The sequence below is a fragment of the Falco peregrinus genome, chromosome 4 (genome assembly GCF_023634155.1).
Source record: "Falco peregrinus isolate bFalPer1 chromosome 4, bFalPer1.pri, whole genome shotgun sequence".
Classification (NCBI taxonomy): Eukaryota; Metazoa; Chordata; class Aves; order Falconiformes; family Falconidae; genus Falco; species Falco peregrinus.
This window is the reverse complement of record NC_073724.1, coordinates 148,371-171,515: the sequence shown is the minus strand read 5'-3', so window position 1 is coordinate 171,515 and position 23,145 is coordinate 148,371. Positions and strand designations below refer to the sequence as shown.

General features: G+C 44.1%; 1 protein-coding gene across 15 annotated transcripts in view; it reads right to left on the bottom strand.

The window, feature by feature from the left end:
* ST3GAL6 (ST3 beta-galactoside alpha-2,3-sialyltransferase 6) overlaps nucleotides 1–22,655 on the bottom strand; it is a 48,909-nt gene extending 26,254 nt beyond the window's left edge. For 3 of the 15 annotated variants that reach the window (XM_027786790.2, XM_005237481.3, XM_055803318.1), the window contains exons 1-2: nucleotides 18,805–19,022; nucleotides 55–154 (exon numbers count right to left, since the gene is read on the bottom strand). In XM_027786790.2, coding sequence (XP_027642591.1) covers nucleotides 55–154; nucleotides 18,805–18,844 — 140 coding nt within the window. In that variant the 5' untranslated portion in view covers nucleotides 18,845–19,022. Of the gene's footprint in view, nucleotides 1–54; nucleotides 155–5,343; nucleotides 5,648–17,797; nucleotides 17,908–18,558; nucleotides 19,023–19,092; nucleotides 19,124–19,188; nucleotides 19,525–19,929; nucleotides 20,107–20,196; nucleotides 20,283–20,397; nucleotides 20,460–22,594 lie in introns of those variants that run through there. The other 12 variants (XM_027786791.2, XM_055803315.1, XM_055803313.1 and 9 more) reach the window with 10 other exon arrangements.
* Between the last annotated feature and the right edge of the window lie 490 nt (nucleotides 22,656–23,145).

The window sequence follows — 23,145 nt, the reverse complement described above, 5'->3', positions numbered from 1 at the left end:
TTTCATGCAGCCAGGAGGATGTTTGCACTATAAATGCACAAAGCATCGCCATACCAATAGAGGTTATTTCTCCACAGATTTCCATGCAGTATACCATACATAACAGCAGCAGCCAAGATAAAAAACAGAAGAATTCGTTTCATGACTGGTAGACCTGAAATGTAAGAAAAACAAAACAAGAAATTTAAATCCCAGTTATGCTATTAAACATTAACTCCTATAAAGCATCCTGAAACCTAAGAAAGGAAGTCATCATTATTACAATCATTCTCCACTACCACAAATTTGATAGGGGATCACTCCAGTCTGATTTCTCACACAAAGCCCCAGTGCCAGGAGCTGAACACTGCTTTGCATCTACCACATATGTATACTCTGCACAGAAGCACTGACAGGGGCTCAGTCTAGGTTCTCTGTTACAGACACAGGAGGAAGATGGGCTCTTCCAGAAGCATGTCGGAGTAGGAGCTCCTTTCTGTCCACTGGCAGCCCAAGGAAACCAGCCTCTTTGGTCAGAAAATGGCTTTTACAGGTACCTGTGCCTCTCCTCTTTCTTGCACCACCCACTATCAGTTTCCATAATTATACAGTTAAACAAGCATTGGCACTTTGCAGGAGGCAGATAGGCTGATGCCAATGAAGGAGAATGGGGTATGAGCTGCCACAAATTGCTACTAGCTTTTTTAGGATCACAAATATTCTTGAAGTCTGGTATTGGACATTTAAAGCATCACTGAAGCTGTCTGCTTACACCCTCATCTCCTGCGCAGTCTCCAGCTCCTGACACAAGCTAGGCTTCATTGCTACAGTGACAGAAAAATGCTATTTTCAAACATCACTAAATCAGGAAGACGAGTTAGGACCCAATCTGTGGAATCTGTTAATTATGGAGAAATAGCAGAAAAAGCGTTCATTTTTCAAATAGAGTTTTCATTTCATTGCACAGTCTAGTAAAAGAAAACCAGAGAAATATCAGAAGCTCATGTATCCAGCAAGACACACTGGGGAAAAAGCAAGTTCTGCATTGCTCACATCTAACACACTGAGCTGCCCTTTCAGCAGCTATGAATGAACTGTTGTTGCTTAATCTTGTGAAAGTCCAAAATAGCCATTCTGGCCACAAGTTACTGTGGAAATTTACTCACGAGCTATAATCCTTCTATTAGTTCCACTTCTACCCCCATGGTAAGGAGTTCAGTACACACAATGCACAAACACCTACTTGCACATCTATATTTTAAAGTGAAGGTAACAAAGAACTGTCCATCAAAACCAAGCCACATCCAAACATACTGCTGCTTTTTCCAAAAGCAGAGCCTTCGGCTTTAGGTTTGGGGTTTTTCTTTTTAATTTTCTTTTTTTAAACTCCATGTAGCTTTTCAGAATATTTAGAGTTGCTGTTATTTCAAACTTGCGTTAAACTGCCTTAAAGCAATAAAACTCAAGGTCGCAATAAAACCGAAGGTAGATGTTGTCCAAGTGATTTATGCTTTATGTTAGTAACGTCCCAATATCATACCTTATTTAAGGCCAAGAAACTACTAGAGCACACTGCATTTTGTCAGCAGAAACTGAGAAGCAAACTACTGCCACTCACATAGCTTCACCCCTCAAGACATACCTAACAGTGAACTATATGTTACAATGACTTGAATGCAACAAGCCATGACCTATTTATTTCCCAACCCTCCATATCTTTCACAGGCGTTTGTCGGGTCACAGATGGGGTTTTATAACAGCATCTACCACAAAGCCACCTAACAAACAAGCTACAACCTATCAACCTTCAGTGTATCCTCCAGGCTGTCCTGCTCTGTGCTGGATGAAATACTCATAGGCTGCCCCTGTTCCAATTCCAACCTTTCATCCCTGGTCAGGAAGTAACACTGCTCCCTTTACAGCTCCAGCTCCCTTGTCTCTTCCTTCAACAGTCAATGCAAATTTTTGCCAACAGTTACCCTCAACTTCTAGAGCAAACCCCAACTTTTTTACAATAATTTTGCGACAATCTTTCCCTACAACTACAAGAACATTACAAGAAAACCTACCTACCAGGTTTAGCCAAGTGTCATTAACAGAAATTGGCTCATCACCTTGTGTGCCACCACACAGCACATACAGGACAGCCAGGGGATCTGGCCCAGCCAGCACAGGTTTATGAAAGGCAGGTCCTGCTTGACTAACCTGATCTCCTTCTGCAACAAGGGGGCCCACTCAGTGGGCGAGGGAAAGGCTGTGGACGTCGTATACCTAGACCTCAGTAAAACCTTTGACACCATCTCCCACAGTGTTCTCCTGGAGAACCTGGTTGCTCATGGCTGGGACGGGTGTACCCTTCGCTGGGTAAAGACCTGGATGGATGGCTGCACCGAAAGAGTGGTGCTGAATGGTGCCAGGCACACGAGGTGTTCCCCAGGGCACGGTGCTGGGGCCAGTTCTGGTTAACATCTTTATCAATGATTGCAACAAGGAGACTGAGTGTACGCTCAGTGAGTCTGCAGACACCACCAGGCTGGGGGGGGGAGTTCTGACCTACTGGAGGGCAGAAAGGCTCTGCAGAGGGAGCTGGGCAAGCTGGACTGATGGGCTGAGGCCAACTGTATGAGGTTCAACGGGGCTCAGTGCCGGTCCTGCAGCTGGGTCACAACAAACAACCCCACACAGCACTACAGGCTGGGGGAAGAGTGGCTGGAAAGCTGCCTGGTGGAAGAGGACCTGGGGGTGTTGGTCAACAGCTGGCTGAACATGAGCTGGCCGTGTGGCCAAGAAGGCCTACGGCATCCTGGCTTGTATCCAAAATCATGTGGCCAGCAGGACTAGCAAAGGGATTGTCCCCCTGTACTCTGCCCTGGTGAGGCTGCACCTCTGAGACTGTTCAGTTTTGGGCCTCTCACCACAAGAAAGACATCAAGGTGCTGGAGCGTGTCCAGAGAAGGGCAACGGAGCCGGTGAAGGGGCTGGGGCACAAGTCTTGTGAAGTGCGGTTGAGGAAACTGGGGTTGTTTAGCCCGGAGAAAAGGAGGCTGAGGGAGGACCTCACTGCTCTTTACAATTACCTTGAAAGGAGGTTGTGGACAGGTGGGGGTCGGTCTCTTCTCCCAGATAAGAAGCAATAGAACAAGAGGAAATGGCCTCACGTCGTGCTAGGGGAGGTTTAGTTTGGATATTAGGAAGAATGTCTTCACTGAAAAGGTGGTCAAGCATTGGAACAGGCTGTCCAGGGTGGTGGTTGAATCATCATCCCTGGAAGTGTTTAAAAAAACATGTAAATGTAGGGATTCGAGTAAATCCTGCTTGAACGAGTATTGTGTTTAGGGACATGGTTTAGTGGTGGACTTGGTAGTGCTACGTTAATAGTTGGACTTTATGATCTTAATGATCAAAGCCTAAACAATTCTAGCATTTACTTGAAAAAGATGCTGCACTCTTTGGGGTGTTTTTTTTTTTTTTCCCTTTCATTATCAGTATTTTTATCCCTCTGCTGCTGTGCAAAGGTTTGCTAAAATATCCCACTAAAGTGGAAATCAGCTGTTTATTTTTTACTCCCTAATTCAATCAATGCAAACTTCAGTTAAACAACCAAACATAAAGAACCAGCTCTTCAGATAAAGTTGCTAAATTAACAACTGATGAAATTGCCGATTTGATGACTTCAGTGTAAAAGAGAACCTTGCTGAAGTCAGGCCAAGCTACAAAACAGAGAAAAGACAAGGCAAAGGGTCTTTGGGCAAAAGTCCTATAAACAGTCTTTAAAAACAAAAATATTATTCATAGCAGTATTAGTCACAGAGTAAAAAAGTTCTGTTTGTATAGTATTTACAAATATATTCATACAACCTGCAAAACATTCATTAGAACAAGAGAATATAAGTCTACATCATTCTTCAAACAGGATCACAAGAAACCTGTAACAACTTTCAGTATCTTACATAGGACATTCAACCTGGCACACACATCAGAAGGTAGGAGCTGGGGTGGACCCAAACCCATCATTAAGGGTCTACTTAGCTCTCAGGAACATAAAGTGATCTTTAATTATCTAAGAATCTTCTCACCATCCCATCCCCCAGCGCCTGGCTCCATTCAGTGCTTTGATGTTCTGCAGTCAAGAAAGACTGTCGTTTTAGCAAATATCTTAACCTGGTTTAGTAAACTAAACCATTGCCTTAAGGAACAAATTATTCTGGGTGTATATTTAATGATGACAGCATTTTCCAGCTCTCCCTTCCTATTTTAAAATAGCTGAGTGTTATAGAAAGTTAATCAAAAGAAAACAAACTTACACAACACACATATTGCACTAGAAAATTCCCATTGTCAGAGATGCAAGAAAATAGGTAATTGAGGAGACACAGTTCAGATGTAAAATGACAGTCCCATTCCATCTTATCACAACACAAGACCCAGCATCATGACTTAAACCCTACCACCTAACTGACAGAGATCATGGTGCCCTTAGGTCAGTCAGTGATAAGCAAAACAAGAAGGACAAAGCTGGAACTTAACTATTCAATTCCCTCCTCTTTCCAAAAAGCCTACAGTGATCCACACAATGAAAGGGGCTAGGAACCCAACATGCCAGTGACCAGCATTCAAGCTGTTGGCTGGTCAGTTTTCTGAAAGCAAGCAAGCAATGGGATGCTTAAGTGTTGTAAAAAGATTGGCGTGCTGTTTTTAATAGCAATCTAAGCTAAATTCTTCTGTCCAACTTCACAGTCCTACCAAAGCTGAGCTACAATTACAGAATTAGACCAGACTGACTCTGTTATGGTATTAAGAGATCTCAGAGGTCAGCCTGCATCTCCTATGGACAGATAGATCCACCTCAGCTCCCACCAACCCACCACAGAGACACATTTGGGTATATGAAAAATTAGCTATATGAGCCCAGAGGCTAATTTTTGTTCCCTTGGTGGAAGTGGGGAACCCAGATCCTTGTCAGGCTGAGCTGCATCTTCACTTACCATTAGCCTTTATTCTGCTACTTCAGTAAGTGTGGTATTCAATATGAGCCACTATCTCAGAGTCTCTGTTTATCTTTCAGTTTAAATATACAGTTGATGCAGCCATGCCACAGAATAAAATAATCACACAGGAAAATACAGCTGTTGGGATGGGTGATCACACCACCACACTACGAGCAACTTTTTCATATTGTTTATAAGCCTTCCTTTTGCTTTCTTGCTTAAAATTAGGTTGTTAATAATACAATGCAAGAGGCTTTTCCATCTGTCCTGCTTATTTTGTAAAGCACCTTTGACTATTAAACAATAAATATTTAAGTAAAAAGTGGCTACTACTAAATGAAATACTACTCATCATAAACCAATCTTAGCTACATACCTAGTCTTGGGACAGTTTGACTTCTTGCTGCTGCAGTTAGCTGACAGCATGAAAATTTCAGCTCACTCAGACCTTCAGTTCCTAGCTCTTACTAGTTGTGGGGGAGGAAGGAAAGTGAGCTTGAAAGCTTTGAGTGGACCTTGAAAATTAAAGGGACAGTAGAAAAAGCAAATAAAAACTTACTAAGAAGTTTAAAAAGAAATATCAGGCTTCTTAAGATGTAGTCAGTATTTTGTGGGTTTTGGGTGTGATCACCAGTCCTGCTGCACTGTGTCCTTTGGTCAGGATGTAGTGCGTGCCTGGTGGATAAACTATGCAAGAAAAGGGACAACCAAAGAGGAAGCTCCCTCATGCCATTATTTGTCTCAAGCTGCCAGAACATGATCACATTATAGCACATGCACAGATATTTCTTCTGCCAAATCTATTTGGGCACTATTCATCATTAACTCTTCCAGTTCTCACTCTTAAGTACATGCAATAGTTCATTTATTCTCCCCCTCTTCAGGAAGGAAACACTGCGGACAATACAATAGCACCACAGCAGTCTGACTCAGCCACTTCAGTGCCTTTCCTCATACATTCAAGGTTTTTTTCATAATTTCCAACGCTCCTTTTGATTTTAATCAGGAAACAGAAGTCCTCAGAAATACTAACTTTAAATGAGGACAGTAGATATATTGGATCATCCTAACAAAGTAGCCCTGAATCAAAACTACATTTCTAACTCTCCGACAACACTGACTTGTTTTTGAAGTGGTAAGTTTAACAACATCTTAACTGGAATCGCTAACATGCCCTGTCCCCCACCAAACCAAAACAGTTATTGCTGTTCCCCAAGGCCGGCACAAACCATGACACCAAAAACCCACAGTATTACTGTGTCAAAACATGATTGGGGACTTCCACCATCCCACCACGTGTATGATCTTTACCAGCAGTTAAAAGATTTTTCTGCTCTGGAAGATCAGATTCTTTCAGGCTTTCTGCCCTAATCTCTTTCAACAACAAGGGGATAAGCAGTACAGAAAGAGTTTGCTGACTGACAGCTGGAGCCTTCCTCCCTCCAAGAGCACACCAGACTAGCTATTTGCTTCCACAGCATCCTGATAACTGACAAAAGACTATGTTCTTCCAGAGATAGCTTCTCTTTGTTAAGGAAGGTTTCCAGTGTTTCCCCTAACACCTCCCCCTTCTCCAACTACTACAGAAGACCTGAAAAGCAATACCAAGATAATCTTTTATTCAAGTACTCAACAGCAAGCAATGAGGTCCAGAAGATTTAGTATCACAGCAGTAGCTGTGATAGTGTTTAGTAGATTTAGTCAGCCCTTGTTCTTTAGTAGCTACTACAGCCAGAAACACAGCCTCTGCAGACATTAATCTACTGGGGAGAGATGCTGTCTAGAGCTATGTCCAACTTGACCTGTTGTGTGGCTGCATACCAATTCAGGACAGGCTGAAAGAGTTAAGAGACTGGGTTTAGGGCCTTAAGTGCTCCCTCCCTTTCATCATCCTGCTAATGGTGAAACGTATTCTGTACCACAAGAGACAGCAACACATTTGTTCTGTGGACAATTCATGTTTATTTTACTCCATTTTTGTCTTTCAAGTATAGACACCAGTATTTTGCTCTTCACCAGAACATGCCCACCAGCTGGGTCAAGCAAGGACGAAGAACAACTTAATCAGTATTTTTCATCGCAATCACAATTTCAGTCCAAAAATCTTCAAGGAGATCTCCGCATCACTTTCCCTCTTGTGTGACTCTCCAAGCTCAGAAACTCTTCTCAGACAGGCATATCCTTCAGCTAAAAGGTATCGATTCAAAAAAATAATAATAATAATATCAAAGCCCAGTGAGATCTATTGTAGTAATTTTCACCCCCTGCAATCTCAATTTACCTAGAGAGGACAGCTGGTGGAAGACGAAGGTTAGCTCCCTTCCAGAAGGCTGCAGGCAGGCCCAGGAACAAGTACGGTTTATGCTTGTGTCTTGGGCATAACAGGCAGTGTAGCACCTACACCCCCTCCAAGTCTTGTCTCCAGTCCCATGCTCTCACCTCATTCCCATTGCTACCTTTAAATGCAAGAAATTGGGTACAGCAGCTTGCTCCAGCCAAACCTAAGCCCTCCAAGATCTCAGGCAAGATGTGAAACACACAGGTTTGTAACCTTCCAGGAAGGCATGCCATCAATAGAGAGTTTGGCAAAAGCTACAAAAGGCCTGCAGGTACTGACTTACTCTTACAGTCTTATCACCATGTTCAGACTCTTGTTCTTACCTCCTTTTTATCTAGAGCACTATCATCTATTCAGTGGTGTAACTCCTTTTTCACTGCTCTTCCTTCCCTCTGCCTGAGTACACAGGAGCTTTTACATGTCCCCCACTGTGGGGGCAGGAACAGAAAAAGCGGAGGGGGGGGAAGATAGGTTGCATGCACTCAGACCATTTCTTGGATAGCAAGACGACACATGTACAAGCCTAGGTCAGGTTACTAATGCTTACTGAAACAGCTCCCCTTTTGGCTGCAAAGAAGTTCTGTGATCCTGTTCTCAGACATACTGCAATCAATGACCTGTGCTGTTCCACAGAGATACCACTTTTGGGCCTACAAATACAAAATTTAATGTCACTTACACTGACACCAAATACTAGATCCACAGACGAAAAACAGGAATACAAAGCATCCACCAGTGCATCCTGCCAGAAAACCCTGATGAGCAAAACACAATGGAGCACAGGCATTAGGTATCACTGAAATGGCCCTCAAATAGGAGCAGTATTTGGTGCAACTGTCTGATACTGAGTTAATTAGCCCTACTGAGAGGCAGAAACACATTACCTCCAGCTTAGGGCTATCACAGGGTTGCTACACCACCCTCAAGATCAGAGTTAACACTGATTATATTTACATACGCTCAGATTACTAGAGTGCAATGTGGATCCCTGGAGCCAGCTCAAGGCGACAACATGCTCTATTGCATGGTGTAGATATACACAACTACATGTGTAAGAGACAGGTGGTTTGATACTTCTCAGCTGGTGAATGTTGGTTTTAGTTATTTCCCCTCCAAGACAGAAAAAAAATGATCCCTAATGTTCCAAAATGGTTTGGGGCTCATTCCAACAATAGATACACAGCTAAACACTACCAACTTGAGTTTAAAAGTCAGCCCTGGGTAGATTCAAATCCAACATGGGTTTTGAGGGGAAGAGGAGAAATAATTACTGGATTCACATCTAAGTAGTGCTTTCTAAGTATCACAGATTTCCAGAAACCTTGTCTATAATTACAATCAAGAATAACACCAAGTCCACAGTCTCATCTTCTTGCCCACTTTTGTGCCTTGAGATGAGGACTAGAAGGAACTGGTCAATTTATGCAAAGGTGCACAGAAATTCAGAACAGACGTTTCCATATGCTTTCCTTGCACTGTCCCTCCACAAGCCTCCCCATACAAGTTGCTTTTGTTTGTTTTTTTTACTTTCTTCCTGCTGTGCACTTGAACACAGATCAGCAGTTACTGCCATGCCCAACAGCCACAGCGATGCAGTGTAGTACAAGAACAACTACTTTGGGTTTGGTCAGAAGCTAACTTGTGCATGCAAAGCCCAAAGCAGGTATGAGCCAAGCATAGATAGCTCTGCTTCCTGAACTCCCAAAGCTTTAATCAAAGCAAACACCATAAATTCAGCTCTAACTATGCTTTTTTTTAATTGCTAAAAAAAATAATCACAAATTCAGTAACACAGCCTTAGTTGAAACATTTCTTTCAGCCCAGTTGTACTCTTCCTGATTAATCTTTAAAGCTTTAGCCAGCTTAAGTTAGGCTGCTGTTTGTATATTATACATCATAGGTATCAGTACAATACATGACAGAACAAAATACACAGAGAACAGGTACTATAAATCCACACAGCTCCTCCTGCACACAGTGGTCATTCTCAGCCTATGCTCTCCCTCTCCTTTCAGCTCTTCTTCCAGAAAGACTGGAATATAAACAAGTCATGCAGTGTGTTCTGGGGGGTCAGAGTTCAAGCAATTTTTTCCTCATACCCTGATTTGCATAACTGAAAAGGCTTCTGTCAACTTGATCTACTCTTCTTGAAGGAAGAGAGCATCATGATTTTGAGTGGTTTTGCTTGTTCACCTCCTTTTAGACAAAGATGACACACTACACAATGCTCAGCAAAACAGAAAATTATTAATAGGAAGACATACTACCCACTACAACACCAGTATACTCATGCACACCCACTGTTTTTTGTCCATGAGTGCCTACAGAGTGAGAGGCTTGTGGTCAAACACGCAATCCTTCTTGGGTTTCCCAGAGAGAGAGAGAAAAAAAAAAAAAAAAAAAAAAAAAGGAAAAAAGGGCAGGGAGAAAAGGCTGGAAATAGCCAAATTATCCTGGTTTCAGAACAACTGAGTTCCAAACCGTATCAGCACACCAGTTTCCCACCCCCACCCCCAACCCAGAAACCACAATCAACCTAAATAAATAAAAGATCCAACCAGAGAATTTTATTTGTATTATACACACATTTGCTAGAGCATTAAGGCTCACCTTAAAACAAGGCACACTTTGTCTTCTAATAATGTCTAGGATATCTAAAACATCCAGCTCTGGCTGATTTACAGCTAGCAATTTAAACCTCAACTCTCACAAAAATGGCTGGGAATTAAAAAACTAAATCTACCAGTCAGCTCGGGGAAAACAAATAATCTCAACCCTAGGCTAAAATAAGTCACCAAAAAAACCCCACTCACAAGCAAAGTCAGAGCTCTCAAGGGCAGCGGGAATAATGTTTCCTTGTTTAAAAAAAACCATATATATATATAACTGAGGGCTAATTTACTTGTTTCACTACCAGCACATGGAGAATTAAATGCTCCCCATCTACATCAACAGTAAGCCCCAAGTAAATCCGACTAATTTCTCGCTTAGTCATAGCAACATAAATACTGATCTGTACTGGTGTCAGAATCTGTCCCTAAATAGACACGGGATCTTTTTATGACTAATTTTCACAGCAGGATTTGCAAGCCCCAGTCATGATTAAGAGTCCAAATATGCATGGACTGCCATCATCTGATGCCACAGCTCTTTTTACTGGAATTTTTAGTCCCCATATTTTAAAAAGCAAGAAGTTACATTACGCAGGTTTGTGTGGATTAAGAGGCTCAGCAAATAGCTGTGAACGTGCTCCTACTGGCATACAAAACTGAACAGTTTAATTTTCATTTAAATAACATGCAAAGCACCTCTGCCGTCAGAGCCCCAAACATATTATGTTCACTGATTTTTGCTGTATTGCTCCCTATCTTACTCTAGCTACTTTAAAAAAAAAAACAAACCACCCCCCAAAAAAAACACCCAGCTGTTTGAGATTGAATTGCAGAATCTGCTGTTGTGGTAAATTCTATTTGCTGCAATGTATGTGCGCCAGAGAGCTCTGGGATTCTCAGGAATGCAGCAAAATGAGTCCATGAAAAGTGTAAAGCTAAATTAATTTAAGGAGGAAGGAAAATGGAGATAAGTGGTAGCACTTACCCCACACTACTGCTCTTGGAAGTCTTCCAGGGCAGCTAACTTGCCAGCCCTGGAGAAAGCTGCAGGACACTAGCAGTGTGAGCAGCTTCTCTGATAATGTTAATGCCTTATGTTTCCAGCACTCTCAAATCAGCATTGCAATGAATACATTCACATTGCCTTTGGATCTTGAAAATTAATCAGAATACACACTTTAACTGGTAACTACTATAAGCAAGCTAAAGCCAAACTGCCAGTGCCAAACTTGAAAAGCCCGACTACTGTTAAGTATTACAACTATTTTCAAAAGTCTTCTTTATATGTAGCATTGTTTTCTTAGCACCAAAGCTCAAAAAAATATTATTTACAACAACAAAAAACCCATAAGAAGAAAAGCTCTAATAAGCAACTTCATAACGTTTTGTGGACGTGAAGTGTTTCTGAGCTAACAAAGAACCGTTGTACAGGTTACAGCAAAGCCTGTAGCTGATCCCCTAAAGGCTTTTAGTGCTGTGTTTCATTTCTTAAATGTGAATACAGGAAAAGCTACCTACATAAAATATCCAAACAGTACTTATCCTGAGGATTGAGAGCTATGAGGCATACCATAGTTACGAAATGTAGTCCTGAAGAACATTTAACACAGCAAGTCCTAACTGACATCTTTTCTGAATGGGAAAGGTTGCCAGTAAGTCTACATGTGTTTGTGTTTTAAAAACAAAAAGTTATTTGTAAAGCAATGAGCTTTCCAAGGGGAACAAAGATGTATCTGACTTCAGCATTCAGAGCATCATTAACTGTGTGTTTCCTTAGACAAAGCTGAAATCAGACTCACAACAATAAAAACCCAGGACAAAGCAGCAAACTAGAAGACCCAAAGCCAGAACTGGAATTTGTCACAGAGCAACTGTTAGTTGCTGTTAAGGGAACTCAGCTCCTTGTGGAAAAGCATGCATAAGTTTATTTACATACTTCTGTGTATACAGAGATACAAAGTGACACTACAACAGCCCATATTGCAGTGCTAACTTTTAGTGGGTATCCATCCAGTAGCAGAGTTCACAGCCCTGAATTATGCACCTTGGCTTCCTTACCTATACATGATGAAAACTAATTATCTTTGATGGTAATCTTCAATTGCCATCTGTCTGGGAGGAAAGCTGCCTAAGTGAGTCAGTAGGGAATGCTGGGAGAGATTATAGGCTTTCCTCAGTACTACAGAGACACTCATTGAGAGCTTTCAGACCTCAGTCCTCACACAAGGTTGAACGTTTACAAACCATTTCCTTCCCCAAAAATGAAAGCTGATGTATCACTGTTTTGGGGGTTTTATTAGTTTGGTTTATTTTGAAACGGACAGTCATGGCTAAAACCGAGAGGAGTCAAAGGTGCATTTCACCCCACCCACACATCATTTCTCATGGTCTCACAGCCCTTCTGCTGGGGTTGCCCTGTAGCAGCTGTGATGCACAGCTGAGAGCCAGGAGTCACCAAGCAGCTGGGCAGCCTTGCTGCCAGGGGCAGGCTGCAGACACGCAGCCCTGTCCCTGCTGCAGGATGGCTTCGCACAGTGCCTTCTGCTGCCAGCGTATCATCAGCACCCTCCATCAGTTTCATCTGTTCATTTCTTAAACAAAGCCTGGTTTGCTGTAGGTAAAATACTGTCTATTTTTGCTGTTCAATCCTCAGTTTCAACAGTCCTTAACTGCTAAAGCAAAATGAACAGGGGTTTCTTTAGGACTGCAGTATCTTTACACAGATTAGCCATCCTCCCCTACCTGATCCTTGCAGAAGGTCAGATTTGCCCAGGGCTAGATGTTCAGGTGTCTCCTCCGAAGGTAAAATTAACAAGCAAGCCCCGAGACAACAACAGAGCTCACCTCCCCATGAGTCACAGCAGGGTGATGGGCTTTTGTGGCACAGATCTGCTCTTCCACAGCCAAGCTAGCCCACGCTGCAGCAGGGATAAAACATGCAGTCTGACACTTGAACTTCAGCATAAAACTGGTAGTCCTCTAGAGCAAGATACACTGTAAGCAAGTTCTGGTGTGTCCCTACTGACATCTTTTCCTTGCTACCCTGACCACACCAAATCCAGCTCAGCCTCTGGCATCACCGTGTCCTATCAGATTCTATTCATGCCGCAAATGATGCAGAACTCCGTTAGAGCATGAAATGCAGTACAGTAAAAGGCTTTTTGTTCTATTGCATGTGGTTTTAGCATGAAATGAGATTTAGACAAACACATCCTGCATGCATGTGTGCATATCCGTTCTCTCCTTCCCTGTAGAACTTTTTTTAATCCCTTTGGCCAAGTTCAGTCAAATTTGACAGGAGATTAGGAACTTAACAAATTGAGACGTCCGTAAGTTTTGCAAAAATAAACAGGCAGCTGGGTAACACAAAGAAACCCCATAAGCTCATCTTTAATCAAAGATCAGAAAGTCCACATGCAGAAAGACATCAGAAACCTGGTCTCATTATATCGGCTTGTCACACAACTGTGTAGCAGAGTTACTGCAAGAGCCTCTGGCCATTAAAAAAAGTGCTAAAATTTTGAAGTCTTGCACAAACATTTAAGTGTCCGAATTTTCCAAAACAGTTGTCTGAAGTTAAACATTATAGATATCCTTTTCAGTCACTTACTAGATAGTCTTAGCTGACTTCAGTCACCCAGCTTCAAAAAGTCAGACATAAGCCAGTATGTATTATAGGAAATATTCTCCATACAATCTCAAGTGACACGCGTATTCTATTTCACTTCACTATTCTTTCCAAAAATCTCTGAAAAACATTCTCAGATTAGAGATCTTTAAACTAATACAAAACCTAAGATTTGAGGCTAAGCTACCTAAGAATCAATGTCTCAAGTTGAAAACAAATTATGGTGTGCCATTAGCACAGAAGAAAGAATTGAAACAGCTATTCCATTCAAACTGCTCCAATGAAAATGAAATAACAGTATTTACTTAGTATATTTTGCAAGAAAGGGCAGTCAGTCTTGAGAAATTGCACAAATGGTATCTAACCAGTACTTTAACCATCTGGCTACTCAAACCCCAGTTTACACACCGGGCCTGTGCTCCACCGCGCAAGGTGAGCAAGACAGGCACAAGAAGCGCTCTGCTATGTCAGACCAATCTAGCCCACTAGTCTGTCTCCAGCAGTGACGGAGATGCTGTTTAGGGACAGCACATTTTGTTGTTCATTCCCTTTGTCCACACACTTCACTTGCAGCACCTACAACTGTTCAGCATAGGAGTCAGAGGATAACATCCCTGTCTACCCCTTCTAGCACCCTTTTTATGGGTCTGCCAGTACCCACGCTTTGGCACCTGGGCAGAGAAAAGGACAGGAAACCAATCAATTGAGACTGAAGTGATACTGCTAGATCAGAGCTGCTGAGCCACAGGGCACTTCGCCACACAGTCCTGAGGCCCGTGACTTCTTGGGAATGGGGAATTAAAACTGCCACGTGTGGTTATAAAATTGAGGAGGGGGGCAAGCAAGTGGGGAGAAGGATAAGTTTACATACCCTTCCAGATTCTCAGCTGAAGCAAGTAACAGTCACACTGTCTCATTAAATATTGCAAAACATTTAGGCAGGCAGAACTAGCTGTAGTTTTCCCTTAACTGTTTCCAGCAGAACCCATGCTTTTCCCAGCAAACCAAATGAGAATGCAGTAACTTGTCTACACAAGGGTCACGATCAAGACTAGCTACCACATGCTAGCAAGCCTTGTACATGTTCAATACGGACAAATCCTAACTTGCTCTGGCACTTCATCAAGTGGATTTAATATTACGGCTCCATTTAATCTTGTGCAAATGTTGCGTTCAAACAAACCCTATTATAGGGTACCTCACATCTATACCACTAACCCTCCTCCTGATCTCAATCCTGTACGTTGACTTCAGACTACCTGAAGCACCGTTAAGATTGAGGTGATAGTGTTTGCAGGGTGCTCAGGCACAATACTGGTGCAGGATGTATACAGGCAGGTTCAAGAACTTCAAAAGAAACAGGAAATACCTATTTTGACCTCCAAAAGATTAATAAGATTGTGGTTTCATTCAGCAACAATAGCTCTTAAGCAGCAAGCACCTTCTTCTCTCCTCACTGCAGAGAAGAAAACCCCCAAGTTCCTTCCCCACACTGTCCCTTGTGTTACACAAGGGTGCTTGTATACTGCTAACAGATCATTTCTGCCACACAGTTCATCGTGTAGCCAAAAACCTGTGTCAGCATAACACACCTGCAAAAGCTAGCTGCCCAGGAGAGAGCTACACCAACCAACAATTAGATTGGAAAAAAGAAAACGAATAATGGCAAAAACACAACTTCAATTCCTTCTTTACCCTAGGAAAGGGACTCCTCCCCCATCCCATATGCAATCTCATTTGTATTTTATACACACACATTTTGCATTGACTATTAAATGGCCATTACTTATGCATATTCTCTCTGCCTGCCCTGCTAAGGCTCCAAGTAAGCCAGTGATGTGCCCCTCACCATCATCATTTCACTGCTGGCCAAAGGACTCTGAAAAGCAGTAGTGAAAGAAAGCAACAGACAGCTACTGCTATGCTGCAAAGTAACAGTCTGCAGATCCAGTTTAACAAAGAGCTTTGCAGCAGCTGCTCCTTATTTTAGTGTTTCCAACCTGTACTCACAAGGGCTAGAAACTGGAAAAAAAGGGAGCTGAAGAGTCCATAGAAGTCTAAGCCTGCTAGCCACCCACCTCACAAATGAAGTTTCCTACAGACTAGTGGCCTAAAAGAAAGCACTATTCCTGCTAAGGGAATAGAAACTTGCACTGTAAATCAACAGGTGTTAAGAGCAGTTTCGGTGATTAAGTCTGAACTTCATTTCATTCCTGTCTCTCTTAAAACCAGTTTCTTCATTACCCTGTTCCTGTCCTCCTAACAGGAAGGAGGATCAGCTTTGTGGCTCCTCAAGCTTTCCAGCCTTCCCTTCCTAACCAGAGGAAGTGGGGACTATTTGAGCTTTTGCCTTGCTCCTCCTGGCTCCACACGGATGCTGGAATGTAAAGAATAGCTCTAGCAGCTCCACTGCTGCTGCCAGGGCTGGGAGCAGATGCAACGCAGAACAGTTACACACAAACTTTGGATGTTATCCCAGGGAACACAAAATTTGCTCACTCTGTTGCAGTACTGTCAAGTGTTTTCCTTTTGAGATATCAAGGCTTAACTTTTGTCTTCAAGACCAAAGGAGGACTGACTTTGAACACTGACGAGTGACCCCACCAGAAGAAAATGAACTTTAAAAAGGATGTGATGTTTTAAGTACAGAACGTAAGAAGCACTACCACAAACTATTTTACCACATTCTGCACCTGCATTTGTTCAAAGCATTTTTCAACAGGTAGCAATACCGCATGCAAGCCACATGTTCCCTATTTTTGCTTCATAGCATGCACTAGCTAACGCTGCCCATCACTTTTCAGCTTTTCAACCTTTCTGTACAAATAGCAGTTACTGATATCAGTGATTAATACACTGAACTGCAAAGTGAGAACAGATTAATTTCCACACACTACTGAAAGGCGACTTGCAAAAGAAATAGCTTGCATGTTACATTTTCCTCCTGACCTCAATACACATCAAGAAAAGATGAGGTTTTAGGTTCTTCTCTAGCAGGAGGATGGAAAGAAAGATTAAATGCTTCAGGAAGTTACCAGACCAAATGAAAACCTCCCTTGAAGACTATGAATAGGTACAGAAGAAGCCATACATAACACAGCAAAAGTAGAAGAAACTGGAATAATGGGGGAGGTTCAGAGGGATTTTATTCAGCTACAGAGCTCTTGGTCTTTTGAGTTGATAGCAGTAGAAAATAGAGACTGAAAAGAAAATGTCCTGTACACTCACTTACTGCATGAATTTCTTTCCCAATTATTTACTAGCTTCTCTATAAGGCTAGAGAAATTGATGAACAAATTATTGAAATGAATGACAAATGAGTTGCCACAAGCTTGATAAATTAAACTCTTCAAACACAGAGCACACATTTCAACCAATTTAACTAAAACAGTGCAAACATCTGGAAGAAAAGACGTCTGTAAAAAGAGGTATTTTGAGTAATCTTGATCCCATTCCTAAAAATGCACTTAACTAGGGAGCCACAGTGGAGTATCTTGCATCATACACTCAGTAAAAACAACTGTTCATGCTTATAAGTAATACAACCTTAAAGTACAAAAACAAAGATCCTGTGCTACAGCTTAAGCTATACCATGGAGGAAAAAAATGAGAGCCTTTTCTCACAAGCTCCTTTGAGTCAATGGTGTGGATTGCCTCACAGAGACTCAGTGGTCTTGCAAGTTCTATTGTCAAATGACCCATCTGACTGCACCCTCTCCAGCAGCATATCAAGCAACACACAAGATTACCCAAAAGCTACATATCAGCCAAAGCAGGTTCTTCTTGGGAAGACGGATCAAACCTTTACTGAAAGGCACTAATCATGGTGTGCCCAGAAACTAACAACAAAAACAAGCCTGGGACAAAATAAAAGCATTCATGGCACAAAGCAGCTATCACAAGAAAAACTATTCCCCCTCCCTACCATCTTCTATCAATAATGATCACACAAGGAAGAAAACAATCATTCAAAATCCTCTAAAACCCTCTGCTTGTAGGCTTTCGAAGGTCTGAAGAAGTGGTGACAGAGAAGCCCCTCAAGCGCTTGGCACTGTGAATAAGCCCCATCACCATGCCAGCTGCTGTATTTCCCTCCTCAGTGAGGCAACTCCCCTGCATAATTGCTAAAGCCATTATTTAGCAGCACGCACAGTACGTTATCAAAATAACTTCTCACCAACCACCTTGTCTAGCCAAAAGACCACAATATCTCCTTCCCCACTTGTTTATGACTTAGGGCTTGGGCACTTACGATCTTCCTGCCAGCTTTCAGGTTTTGCTGTCCTGCCTACACACTCCACAGCTGCTCCCACAGCACTTCCCCAGATGGCAAACGCTTCCAGAGAAACTTTCCTCCTAGTTTTGAACAGAGGGGTATTTGGACACTGGGACTCTCATGAGTCTCAGGAGAGGATGCATACATCCCACAAGCAGGAGGTGTCTCCTATAGCCAAGACGCCCTTCCGGGAAACCATGGGACTTACCTACCTTTAATAGTGCTGCTTCAAGAAACAGCTGTAAACTTAAAGAGTAACTTAATTGACTCTGCTTCAGCTCAGCAGATGCACAGGCATACTAAAGAATCAGGTACCATGTCAAGCTGGAAAGAAAGATCTGTAGATTTATTTCGTGCAGGTGGGAAGAAAAACAAGGATACAACTGGTGCAATCTAACATATGGAAGGAAAGTTACTTTCGTTTCAGAAATACCACTTTTGCGACCTAATTAGACAGGAATATTTCATATCCAGAAATAGATGGGTAGGCAGCCTCGCTCCATGAACATCTCCTTTCCCTTACAGCCCTCCCTGAATTTTATTTTTCAAGTTGAGGAGCGACCAGTCTAGCACCATCACATTCGCCACAACAGAAGATACATTTTTTTTTTTTTACACATAACATTTTCACACAGTTCAGCTGCAACAGAATTGTTAGATTAAAACAAGTAATCTCATCCCATCGCAAATTTCACCCTTTATAAACAGTTCTTCAGCCACGCTGTATGTAAGAATACCTCGGCACAAAGCAGGTGAAGAAGAGAGAGACACCGCACCGACCGAACCTCGACAGAGCGCTTCAGCCGGGTAACCGGGGCGCGACAGCCATAAATCCTCCCAACAGAGCGGCTGTTCATCTCGCTGGAAGCTTTGATTTGAGAAAGGACAGCGGGACCGACCTCACGGCTTGCAATAACCAGAAGAAGCACCACCCCCACCGGCAAAGAACAGCCCAAGGACTTTCAGAAAAGCAGAGAACATACACGTTCCAAGGTTTGTTTCTTCCGATAAAGCACCAGTCATGCGCTCGCACAGCTTAAGGCCGAGCACAGCCACGGAGCCGCTGCTCCCTCCGCCGCGCCGAGGCACGCCCCAGGCAGCCCTGGCGCCGCCGCCCCGCAACGAGCCCGCCCGTGGGACCGCCGCACCCCGGCGGCTTCGCCGGCGCCACGAATCTCCGCTAGCGCCTCGCCGCCGCTCCCACCCCCCACCCCCGCCCGGCCCGCCGCGCCTCGCCTCGGGCCCAGGCCGGCCCCGGCTGCTGCCCCCACCCAGCAGCGGGGCTGCGCCGGGAGGCCGCCGAAAGCCGAGCAGCTCCGCCACCCCGCCAGCGCCGATAGGGGAGCGGGGCCGTCCCCCCCGCCTACCTTGACGGGCGACGGCGCCCGGCAGACCCACCGGACCGCCCCCGCGGCGCGGCCACCTCCTCCCGCGCTCCCAGGCGCGGCCAGGCCCCGCCCCCGCCCCCCAGGGGCCCCGCTGCGGCCGGGGGCGAGCGGCGGCCCTGCATGCGGCCCCGGGCGGCGGCGGCTCCGCCCGGCCTCTCCGCCGGCGCACGCGGCATCAGGCGCATCTCCGCGCCGCGGGCCGGGCGGGCAGCCGCGCCGCAGCCCCTGTCACTTCATCCCCGCCGGTACCCGCGTCTCCACTCGCCGCGATACCAGCTTTTACCAGGAAGTTCCCAGGAACCTCTGGGAAAGCTCTGGGACATCTCGTCTCACCGGCTCGCAAGCCCATTAAATACCGTATTCTCTTCAAAGGAGCTTGAGGCAGGCTCCATTCCTCTGGAAACGCAATTAGCTCCCTGAATGCTTTCACCGAGGAACACGCCGATGTACGGGACCGGCCAGCTCTGCCTCTGAGCGTGCGGCGATTTACATGGTATAGCGATACTGTCGCAGCCGCTGCCACCGGTACCTGCCCGAAGGAGGTTTTGGAACGGAAGCGTGCGGAGGCTCCACGAGGCCAGCTAGGAGCTCCGCGGCCGAAACCGTGCAATAGCGCGGCGGGAGAGGGCGGCGCGGGAGCAGGCGGCGCGGGGTCCCCCTGGGCCCATGCAACAGCTTACAGAGCCAGCTGCGCTCCTCGGAGCGGGGATGCTCACTTACCAGCTGTCAGCAGAGCGGGTATTTTATGTCTAAGTTATCAGTGACAAGAGGATGGAACGTGTCGCTTCTTACTCGGACCGTCCTGGCCGCTGTTGGCAGCCTCTCAGCAACCTCATCCTTATCCCGCAGTGGTGTTTGCAGTAAGAAGAGGGAGGGCTTGTTTCAGCTCAGCCCCGTCTGCAAGAGTAAAAATAAAAGGCAGCGTTGAGTTTTGCGTTGAAGCAGAGATGTTACTTGAGTCTGCCGAAATTCCTCCTCGTTTTATACCAAAGCCTTCCGGGGGGAGGAGAGACTGACATGAAGAAAGAAAGCTAAAGCGCTGCTCCGTGTGTCGAGTCCCCCGTGTCGTCCCCCCCAACGAGTATATCTTCTTTTCTCTGAATGAATGTCAGCAGGGGCCGCAGCCGCTGTTCCTTCTGCTGCCCTCCCCCGTCCCCCCCCGGGCCGGCGGTTCGCCGAGCGCCGAACCTTCTCCGCGCCCGCCCGACAGCCAGGGTGCGGCGAGCCGCGCCCGCCGCTGCATCAGCCCTTCCCGCCCCGCCTGCACTCCACAGCCTCCGGGAATTAGCAGCTAATTAGCAAACTGATTGTCACCTATGGTAGGAAACCAAGCAGCCTGAAAGGCACAGCAGTTATTTCAGGTGCGGGACTCATGGCCCCTTCCAGCAGGCTCCGGTGAGAGCCGTCGGGGGAGGAACTACCCCCTGAGAGCCGCTGGCAGGGCAAAGCGCAGCCCTGTCCTGCGCGACCATCCCAGAAGCCAGGGGGCTCCTGGAAAACCTGCTTTCTATAGCAGAGCATCAAACCGCGCGGCACCGAGCATTGCTTTTTGAAAATAATAAGGAGTTTTGCCAGTGATAAAAGAGGATGCAAAAACCGGCTTTGTCTGGAATCGTGTGCTGCACCAGTGTTGTAATTTGCCCAGAGCAGTTTATCGTGCAAGAAGAAAACTGAGGGTTTGTTAATAATTTAATTGTCCTCTACTGTTTCAAACATTATGACCCTGATCACTTCTAATCCAAAACTTTTCTATGTGATGCTTCAGGGAGCTTGCAGGATGTTTTTAGCATTGTATCAGAACAGGATGCTTCCCTTATTCGAAGAGCAGCTCCTGTTTTTCGTGGCTGTCGCTAGGAATGACCAGAGGTGGAGTCTGTTCTCAGCAGCAGTTTTATGCAGCCTGTAATTATGACATTAACATGTAATAAAAATAACATGTTAAAAGCAGGGAAATTTTGTCTCTTCTTAAGGGACTATCCCACCCTGTAGCCTGCTGAGATGGCCTTCAGTGTGTTCTGGGCTGGGAACCAAAGTTCAGTCCTCTGTAATTTGACTTCACTTGAGCTGAAAATACCTTTGTACTTTTGCTCCCTTCTCCCAAGAGGTTCCTCAGGCCTTTGTCCTTCACATCCTGGCCTTTACAAAACCAAGCTGCTTCAAAGTGTATATAGCTAAATTGTCTACCTTCTAAACTAATTTTTGCTGTACCTTTTTCCTGTGTCTCTTCTGTACCTACCCTTCAATTCACTGAAGTATTATAGGCACAAAACCAATAAAAAATAAATAATTTTGCACAATTGCAAAAAACAAGTTGCACAATGAAGGGGTCGGAAGTTAGGAAATACCAGAAGACGGGTTGACTTCACATCAATCCCCTTGCTCATATGTTTCAGGACAGTCTTAAATTATGTATTTCAATATTATTTTGTTCTCCCCTTGCTTTATTTTGCAAAACCCTGCCTTTGTTAGGATACAGGATGGACTTACTCTTGGGATGTGCCAGACTTTTTCAGAACAAGATGCTGGGACAATTCACTGCAGAGGAGCATAGGAAACTTTGAGGAAGTGGATGCTGTTCCTCCTTCTGTTCCAGACAGGATGTGTGTGCTGCAGCTGCATGTGTGTAAGTTTATGGGTGTGAGCTAATTTCACACTAGCTAACCTGGGTATTGATAACAGTCTAGCATGGATCTTTGGGCAGGCTGAAAAACATCGCAGTGAAGAACATGAATGTGCTGTTACAAGGGCTGAGCCACTTGCCAAGAGAAGCCAACTCGAGTTACTGACACACCTGTGAAGCTAGTTAGACATATGCAATGTACCTATGGTGATATTACGTGATGACTTAGAAGCAGCCATTTGATTTTACAGCTGGCTGCAAGTTATGTGCTTGTTGCTTTTTTGGGAGTCTTACAAGGCATCCAACTAGGAAGAGCTGAGCTTTCACATTTGCAGCCAAACTCCATAGGAGATGGAGTGCTGTGAACAGAGGACCTGTTGCTCACAGTTTTATCCTCTTGCATTAAAGGCAGCATGTATAAGAAATACAAAGAATTGTATCTAAGATATCTGAATACATCTCTACCTTGAATAAATCACAAAATCTCGAGTTCTAACTACATTGGATCTCAAGTTCTAACTACATTGGTCAAGTAACATAATAATCTAATTTGTAATAATGTAATTTCATTTCAGCCTCTTCCAGCAACTGTAACTGTCCCAAGACCAGCAACAGAATGAAAGCTGGTGTTTGTTGTCATCTAAATATGTTGAACTAAATTCAAGGATTCAAATGGCAATTTGAACAATTAATATAGTACCAAAAAAAAATTAGTTCCTAGGAGTTTTCCAAATGATCTGCATAAGCAAGAAGTTAATAACTCACCTGCAACAGATGCATGTATTTGGCAGAAAGTATAAGGAATCACTTCTCTGGGATATAGTCTATTGCACACAAATGGTATCAGTGATGATTTGACAACAATGAGTAGACTTCAGAATGCTTTGGAAAAGGATGACTAACAGGAAGTCAAATGAATGCTGTGCAAGCACAAACAATGGATGTGACCAAAAAGTCAACAGATACTTTTTCTTTTTTTTTACTATTTCAATTCAAAATTAACTCTCCTGAGACACAAATCTCCCCAAACCAAACATAAAAGCCACAGAAACCTTGAAATGCAAAGCAATAACTAGAATAAATCCAAATAAAATGTAGTCATATTTTAGTTCCAGGAAAATCTGTGTACCTCCTGAGTCACTAAACTAAGAAAATGTGGCCAGACCCTACCCCAGCTTGCAAAACCAGAGAAAAACAAAGAGAACAATTACAGGAGATGGAAGGAAAAACTGCTGAACAGGGGAAAAGCAAAATTGTGGAGAACATGGAATAAACAGAATGGAAAGTTGCAGCATCATGAAAGTGATTTCCTCCCT